The sequence below is a fragment of the Piliocolobus tephrosceles genome, unplaced genomic scaffold, assembly GCF_002776525.5.
Source record: "Piliocolobus tephrosceles isolate RC106 unplaced genomic scaffold, ASM277652v3 unscaffolded_35366, whole genome shotgun sequence".
NCBI classification, from domain to species: Eukaryota; Metazoa; Chordata; class Mammalia; order Primates; family Cercopithecidae; genus Piliocolobus; species Piliocolobus tephrosceles.
Genome location: NW_022319161.1, coordinates 4,763 through 14,063, shown reverse-complemented (window position 1 = coordinate 14,063; position 9,301 = coordinate 4,763). Strand labels below are relative to the sequence as shown.

The following is a 9,301-nucleotide window of genomic DNA, read 5'->3' as shown; positions in this document are numbered from 1 at the left end:
TACATTAGGATTAGAGACAAGTTCTATTTAGAAATAACTCCAAAAACAGGTTTTATATTTTCAAACTGAAAATCAGTCAGATGTGCTTCAGCCTCAAGGATTGTGTTTATGTAAAATTAAAGGAGCTCTGGCAGCGAGCTGCACTTTTTGTTTCTGAACGGGAACCTGGTTAAAAATTACTAGGGAAAAGCCACCACTTTTGCCTATTCACAATTAAAATAGAAAATAGGGTATATAATACAGGGCATAAAGTCCTTTACTCAGATTGGCATTACTTCCTTTTCTGTTATTCTAAGCAGCAAAATTCATTTTCTCAGTTAATCAAGTTTAATAACGCAATGGAGCATAACTCCCTATGGAAAAATAGAAGGTTTTCTGATAAAGTTTCTCCAGAATGCACATAGAACTAAATAATACACTAATCAAATGAATACCTGGCAGAAATGTAAAGATCAGTAGCATAGCATGTATTATTATGACGTTATCTCTAAGAGCAAACTTCAAATTCGTGTTATAACTCATTTTCATAATAATGTTTGGGATACAACTTAAAGACTGAAATATTTGAGTCTTATATACTTATTTGGTAGCAGCTAAAGTGTGGAATAATAATCTCCACTTCTCTCCCCATCTTCTCATCACTTCTTGAAAGAAAAGAAAATACTATTTGCATCAAATTCCAGGACACTTATTGTACCGTGTTTGTCAGTAAGCATATGGGCAAGTGTCATACACATGATGGCATGTGGCTCTCCAACTGAGCAACTTTCTGCCTATGCAGCAGAAGGGATGAGAAGGGGGTGCCCCCTCAGCACAGGCCAGCCTTCTTAAACTTGTTCCTGTATTCACAGGAGTGTTCAGGTATCCAGGCACTTTCATCCCTTTGGGGTTGGTTTCTGGCTTGTACATGATGCGGAGAGAAAAGCATTGTTTAGCTTTAAGCTCATGTTTCAGCTCCATTTATCAGTGAGTTATGGATTTGAGTTTAGGACACACATCAACTGAAAAATTAAAAGTACCCTTTGCTTTCCTATTTATCATTCTTCCTTGACATCTGCATATTCAGCCCTTTCAGGCAGTAGTCTAGGGCAAAATAGGTTTTGAGCATTTCTGGGTCCCTTGGCTTAAGATCACTTTACAAACATCTCATCATCATCCTACGTAGATGACAGTAGAAACAAAATATGCTTAAAAAAGAAAAAGTAGTGTGTTTCTTCTCTTTTAGTCTTTAATATCTACTTTGATATGCAGAGGACTACAGTGATTGCAGAGCTCTGAACAACTATTTCTTTGACAATGACCAGACACAATTCTTGAGTTTTGTTGTATGATATATATATATAGAGAGAGAGAGAGAGAGAGAGAGAGGCAGAGTTGGGTGGTGAATGCAATGCTTACTTCTGTTCCCTTGAACAGTATGGGATATCAATGTTATAGAAATGTTCAGAGAAAGTGTGAGATGCAGAAATTTGATACTCATTACAGCTATAAAACTAGACATCTATAATCATCAGATTTAAGTTGAAAATTTTTACTAAGTTACTGGAAATAAGAAAAACCTCTATTTTCATCTCGAGGTTGGAGAAAATATGCTCATTCTTAACATTTCATGTAAATGCATCAGTAACATTTGGAAAAACAAAACAAAGATGCAATCTAAAAGTTACAATTTAAAAATGTGGCCATTTCAATGTATGTGCCTCTTAAAGTACACCCAGTTCAAGAGTAAGAAGATAAGAAAAGTCTTACCTCCCATCTCGATCCCAGTCATACACCTCTACTTTGATTGTTCTGTACATGAGAAAAACATACAGTTACTTAGTAAGATCAAAATAATGTATGGATGAGAATTTAAAAATAAGTTGATTTTTTATAGATTTTACATATGAATTTGAAGTTAATTTTGCTAATTTCATTACTATAATCCAATTCGTATCGTAAAAGAGGCTTCTAAAATCTTCATTGATTCCTTAAAGAGAGTAAGAAGAGTCTACAGGAGAAGCAGGTGCAGTTTGATAGAGCCCACCAAAGGGACGGTATGCACCCACTTCTCCACTCTTGAAAATCACTGTCTTGGAGCAGTGTTTCTCAAACTCAGCATAGATCAGAATCATATGGAGCACTTGTCCAAACATGGATTACTGGGCCTCTCTCCTGGGGTTTCTGATTAACTAGGTCTGCATTGGGGCCAGATAATTTGAATTTCTATGAGATCACCAGGTGATGCTGACTGATGCTGTTAATCAGGAAGAACATTATGAACTTTCTTAAGAACTTTTCTAAGAACTTTCTTAGGAAAAAATGAGTCCAGCTAAATAAAGATATGATCTTATTAAATGAAAACAATGATAGTCAGGTGGCATGATAAATTTCAAAGTAAACTTAGTAACATATTGGTAATCAATAGTTCTTATGATATGGGTTAATGAAACTATTTTTCTATCACATGTAACAAACTAAAGATTGAGATTTTTACTTTTTATTTGCTTTTCTTTGGGGATGGATGGGTTTTTATATTATAATCATACAATAAAGTTTCATAAGAAAAAAAACCTGGATATTAAGAAATCTTCAGGTATATTGTGGGAAAATCCTCAGGCCCACCTTACCCAGGTAATTGTGAAACATTAAAATCTCTTGTGCTACAACTATGGAACTTTTGTGAGTCAGCAATCATGAGTTATGCCAAATAACATTTTCAAGAGTATTTCAGGGTTGATAATATATCTAAGCATAGTGTTGCAACTTTTGTTTTCCTACTTGTTCCACTCTAGAAGGATCGTACCACGGCAAAGGCTTAAGGCAATGAAGATTCTGAAATAAATTTTTAATAAATTAAAATTTAAAATTAATATTCAATGTATTTTTGCATTTACAGATTTTCATTTTTGGAAAGTTAAGTTTAACCAAATTTTAATTAGCCAACTTACGCCACTTCTCCAAATCACTGTAGATTTTTTTAAAGTTATTTGAAGATTTTTGAATAAACTATCCCTCTTACCTGTCATAGTCTCCATTACATAATGCTCTGACTGAGATCTTGAATGCTTGCCATACCGGATTTAGAGTGTTTTTGACAACTTCTGTTTTATGACAAATTGTAAAACTGTAAAGAAAAAAGGTTTTCAGTTATTTGCATGATTTGACTATTTTAATTGATCTATTGTTTTAGTAGTCATTCCTCTATTTACCTTTTGTTCAGAATAGTCAGTCCCACTGTTGCTGCTACATCACTTCATGAAAAGAGATATGTGATTTTAAAACTTGAAAGATCACCTCACCATAATCTACTTTGTAATAAATTTACCAAAAGCAAACTGAAAATTCAATAAATCCTAAAGCTGTTTTGTAAACAATCTCTGTAAAAAATTGTGGTGACATGCTGATGGAGTGAAAAATATCCATAGGTCCCTAAGAATATGAAGGTCACCAGCAACTTTGAGAACAGTTTTGTTGGAGTGTTGAAAAGAAAAACCTGGTTTTAGAGTGAGTTTAAGAAAGAGAAGAGAAACTGAGGCACACTGTGTAAACTTTTTTTTTAGTCTAGCTGTGAAGAAAAAGAAAAAAATCAGAATAATTTAAAGAAAAAGAAAAGATTAATAACAGGAAAGGTTTTCATTGTTCTTGTTGTTACTTCTTGATGGAAGAAATAACAGCAAAGTTGTCTGCTAAAGGAAAAGATCTGGTAGAAAGGAAGCCACTTCTGATGCATGACAGAAAGGTGGGAGCAATGTTTTTTTTGTTTGTTTGTTTGTTTTTGAGATGGAGTCTCAGTCTGTTGCCCAGGCTGGAGTGCAGTGGCGCGATCTCGGCTCACTGCAACCTCTGCCGCCCAGGTTCATGCAATTCTCCTGCCTCAGTCTCCCAAGTAGCTGGGATGACAGGCGCCTGCCACTGCACCCAGCTAATTTTTGTATTTTTAGTAGAGACGAGGTTGCACCATCTTGGACCAGCTGATCTTGAACTCCTGACCTTGTGATCCACCTGCCCCAGCCTCCCAAAGTGCTGGGATTACAGGCGTGAGCCACTGCGCCCAACCAGCAGCAATGTCTTTTAAGCAGGTAAGAGTAGATGGGATCCTGAGCATCAGTGGAGGAGCTGCCCTTGAAAGGCCAGATAGTCATTCTGCAAGAACATTCAGGAAGGCAGAGTACATGGGTTGATGTTGTGGTGGGATCATGAGGAAACTCTCCAATTGCCACCACTTTCTTATGAAAGATGATGCATAACAATGAGCAAAGAAAGAGGATGAGACATAAATGATAAAGTGTCTGGGATAAAGAAAATGTCCACAGACTAAGAAAAAGGAGTAGAATTCCTCAGGAGCCCCAAGGGCCCATTTAAGTCTACCATCACATCATGAATCTATAGAAAGACCAATCAGTGTGTGGTTCTTTCTTTATTGAAACTACTGGTTCTATATATCTAAAGAATTCCTAAGGGAAGGAAGACAGTGATTCACAATATGGGACAGAATTCATGAAGCCTTAAGCTCGGTTTTCTGATTCAAATTCCAGTCTCATTTCCACAAAATGATTCAATCTGAAGACATCAGTCAGCTCCTCGAAATGTTCTTCCTTCATGTGAATTTATGCAACAGTTTCTGAGCTAGAAACATTTAAAGTAATCTTCACTGAAACAATAAACCCAATCTTCATCAAGACCTTAGTCATGAAGTGTTTCAAATGCAAGTATCTAACAGTAATGACACATGAAAATATTAATAAATACCATAGTGAATATACTGCCCGTAACCCCCACAATGAAATATCCACCCTTTGATAGGTCTTCAAGTTCATTTTCCTACTCTCATACACGAGGGATTTGGTTCTATTAAGAGAGAAGATAGAAACATAATACTTTATGAAAGGATCAAGTTTTTATCACAAGTCTTATGGCATTAGTGCCTTCTCCTTCGTGGGAGTATCCTCACCCATCTAAAGAAACTCATGTCACTAAATTGTTAGAGCCCAGGAAAATGTATCTGTGGTGAAATGTTCTCAGAGCTGACTCACCTGAAGCAATTTAGGAGTCACTGGGGGAAAAGGTATTACAAGTAAGACAGAAGGGCACATAGAGAATACTCTTGAAGGGTAATGAAGATGTCTAAAGCAGAGGAAGAAAATCAAAGTGGATAGGGGAAGGTGAGGGAGGGCTGTAGGGGCTCAGAACACAGAGAAAAGGCAAAGGTACGAAAAAATTGTTAAGAAAAATTCATAGAAAACAAATCACAGAGGGAAGGCAGAGCTCTATGTTGGTTTGTTTCAGAAACAAACAATATATTCATTAAGATCCATTCATAAAAATGCAATAAGTTCTTAAAGATCTACAAAGGGAATTTCTCTTGTATCATTTTCTAATATATAGCAAGTCTTTGGTATGATGATAGATATAGATAGCTAAATAGATGATAGATAGATGACAGGAAGAGAAAGAGAAAAGGGAGAAAAAGAGAGACAGAGAGAGAGACTAGACTGATAGACCAACTGACCATCTTCAGACCAACATGTTCAACCATCTACTGCCTTTTGGCCTCTTTGCTTATGGTTAAATCAAAATTTCTCTTATATTCCTAGTGTCACCAGCTGCAATAATTAAATAGTTTTGACATTTGAAACATTTCCTCTCAGGGAAGGCATGTCCTTCTTACTGAGCTATTTATGAGGCAGGTAGTCTTTTGTTGCCTATTAATCATTCTTATTTCTAATGTATTAGATACCATATACACAGTGAGGTTTCTCACTGGTAAGAATTCCAGTCCTGGTGTAACTCATAAAAATTCTTCCAGGAGCCCAATGTAGCTTTTCCTAACATTTGGAAGTATTTCTATATAAATATTATGTGTGTGTTACAAATAGTATTATAAAAATGTATTTTTATTAAATAACTGGTATTAGGATACTTTTAAGTGAGGCCACTTACCAAAAATGGCTATTCCAAAGGAAAATTATTACCCAAACATAAATAAATGTTAAGTTACTAAATAAATGTCAAAGAAAGAATATAAGAGTATAAGATCATATAGTATGAAGGCTTTTAATTAATACTTCCAGTAGAAATTAAGTTTTTCCCTTCTTATGAAATAAGTAACACATACACTAGGTATTAGGCAATTTTTGAAATAGTTCCATATTTTAAAAATATTTAAAATAAAGCTAGAATCTTTGCAGTTAAAAATAGAGACAAAAAGTGAGGCGTAAAAGCATCTGTATACATTTAACAACAAAGCATATGCGTGCGTATACATACATAAAATATCTGGATCAAGCTGCAAACTAGGTTTCTGTGTGTAAATATAAATGGAAAGTTTTCTGAAATGAGATTCACCAACTTTTAAAAAGTTTTTTCAAACTAGTTGACATTTTTGGATTAGATGTATTTTTCTTAATATTTAGATTTTATTTAATGAGTGAACCCTTTTTTTTTTTTTGAGACAGAGCTTCACTCTTTTTGCCCAGGCTGGAGCATAATGGCACGATCTTGGCTCACTGCAACCTTTGCCTCCCAGGTTCAAGCAATTCTCCTGCTTCAGCCTCCCAAGTAGCTGGGATTACAGGCACCTGCCACCACGCCCGGCTAATTTTTTGTATTTTTAGTAGAGACGGGGTTTCACCATGTTGGCCAGGGTGGTCTCGATCTCTTGACCTTGTGATCCGCCCACCTCTGCCTCCCAAAGTGCTGGGATTACAGGCATGAGCCACCGCGCCTGGCCGTGAACATCATCATTTTTAGAAGCACAATACATTTTCTAATAAAAGTATCACTAGGAGAATTAGATGTGTGATCAAGTGAAATTTTACAATTGTAAAACTAATCTTGATAAAGAAAACTAATAAGAGTAAAAATAGAAAATTCAGGGACCAAGTAGTTCATAAGACTATTTTCATTCAAGAAATTCGGAATCATTCTTGAGATTTTCCTCTGTTTTTGAAACGCCTGGCAAATATTATTTTCTTCACTTTCTAACATTTTTCATATGAATAAAATTAGTGTTCAGATGCATATGACACTCTGACATTTTTACCACTGAAAAAGAAGGGAAATACACAAAATCTAACAGTATAACACTATAGCAAATATATCTAACAGTTGCTCAGTAGCTGCATCAGCAAACATCTCCCAATAAGTAAACCATCATTTTAAACAGGCCAGTGCATTCACTTTGAATAGCAAACTTTCTATATTATGCAACATTTTATACTTATTTATAATACATTGTATAGTTTCATATATAAGAGTAACATTTCTCCCATTCTATTCCCCTCATTTTTAATTTCCAAATAACATGTTCTCTTTAGCTGATATATTACACATAGTTATAAAAAACAAAAAAAATAACTATAACATAATAATAATATTAGCTAATGCTTAAGTTCCTCTTATGTGTCAGAAAAACTTAGAAACTTTTTTGTATAGTAACTAATTTAGTCTGATCAACAACCCTGTGAGGTAGCTATGATTACTACCCCATTTTACAGGTGAGGAGAAAATGGAATCTCACATAGATTAAAAACTTGCCATAGTACTATAGCTATTAAGTAGCAAGGTTATTATTTAAATCTAGACCACAGAAATTAGCCATATTATTAACAACTAAACATTCTCACAAATACTAAGTACAATATGAATCACAAAAAACAAGTCAAATATATCTAATAGTAGAGCTATACATATTAAATTATGGTCTATAAATCATAAAGACATTCAAAATTTATAGAAACTAGTCTAATCATAACTGGCAAAAGTATTCAAATTATAGAATATAATGAACATTTTTATTGAAAGTTAAACTCAGATATTATTGGTAAAAAAAAGCCCATAAGCTCCACATCCTTCTCTAAGAAAAGGGTTTTGGTTCAAATCTATAACAAAATATATTTGTTTCAGCATTCAGGTTTTCACAAAATATAATTCTTCTAAACTATTTAGTCAATGTTATAATTTTATAACAAGTAAAGAGGAAATATTTCTCTGAAACTAGAAGTGTTTCATTTTAAGTATCAGACAAAACATAAAATGTTTATAAAGTTGCACATCATTTTGAGATGCAAAAATCACATCAATTTTTAAAATCTCAAACTATTTTACTTCATTAATCCATTTAATGAGCTTCTCTGAGAAAAATAATTGTAATTCAAGTATCATCATTACCATATAGGTAAAATGCATAAAAGATAAATCTACCTGCCATCTTCATTACTTCGATAAAATACAAGGAAAGGATCTGATTTTCCAAAGAAGTCCTTCTTGTCCAATTTGTTTGCACAAAATTGCATCAAAACAGCATCCTAAAAGCAAAATTAATAAAATAGTTCAAGACTTGGGCTATAAATAACTGGAAACTGCAGATCACAAACAAGACTTGACAAGAAAACATATTTGCTATTTTAATGCAAATGGCCAAGTTAGGGAGAATCCTAGACAACATAAAATTGCTTTTTAAAGGACTATATATAACTTTAAAAATTTTGCTGGTAATTTTTATTCTAGTTACAAAACTATTACTTTTCAAATATTTTTAATATTTTTCCCTTGAAAAGTGCTATTAAGCTAGGTGAGGCCAGGTACTCAATTTTATAATATAGGATCCTCATTCATATCTTCAGTTATGCAGGTACACATTTTTAGAACATAGTTAAACAAATTCCTGTTCATTAAAGAAATATTTACTAAGTTTCTACTACATATCTACTATGTATCAAATGTTAAGATGTATTAGATGATTAGATGGGGAATAAGAAAGACCACACACTTTATAATCTGGGGACAGGAAAGTTCCTTCTTAATCATATACAAGTGTACTATAACGAATCAGTAACTACATTTAAAACAATTTTCTTCTATAACTTAAATTACAATTTGCATGTTAATTATTATGTCAAATCGATCATTTTTATCATTCTATGTACTCAAACACTCGCAGCTACATGATATGAAGGAAAACAAGCGAGGGTATCATAACACATTATTGATAACCTTTTTTTTTTTTTTTTTTTTTTTTTTTTGAGACGGAGTCTCGCTCTGTCACCCAGGCTGGAGTGCAGTGGCCGGATCTTGGCTCACTGCAAGCTCCGCCTCCGGGGTTAACGTCATTCTCCTGCCTCAGCCTCCCCAGTAGCTGGGACTACAGGCGCCCGCCACCTTGCCCGGCTAGTTTTTTTGTATTTTTTAGTAGAGACGGGGTTTCAGCGTGTTAGCCAGGATGGTCTCGATCTCCTGACCTTGTGATCCGCCTGTCTCGGCCTCCCAAAGTGCTGGGATTACAGGCTTGAGCCACCGCGCCCGGCCGATAACCATTTTT

At 34.5% G+C, this 9,301-nt stretch overlaps 1 protein-coding gene across 1 annotated transcript; it reads right to left on the bottom strand.

Moving 5' to 3' along the window:
* Positions 1–406: 406 nt before the first annotated feature.
* On the bottom strand, positions 407–8,999 carry LOC113222812 (copine-8-like). Its single transcript, XM_026452414.1, has 4 exons — positions 8,185–8,999; positions 3,002–3,106; positions 1,750–1,791; positions 407–896 (listed from the first exon to the last, which is right to left on the bottom strand). The coding sequence occupies exons 1-4, from the start codon at positions 8,274–8,276 to the stop codon at positions 809–811; spliced, it is 327 nt and encodes a 108-aa protein (XP_026308199.1). The 5' UTR covers positions 8,277–8,999; the 3' UTR covers positions 407–808.
* Between the last annotated feature and the right edge of the window lie 302 nt (positions 9,000–9,301).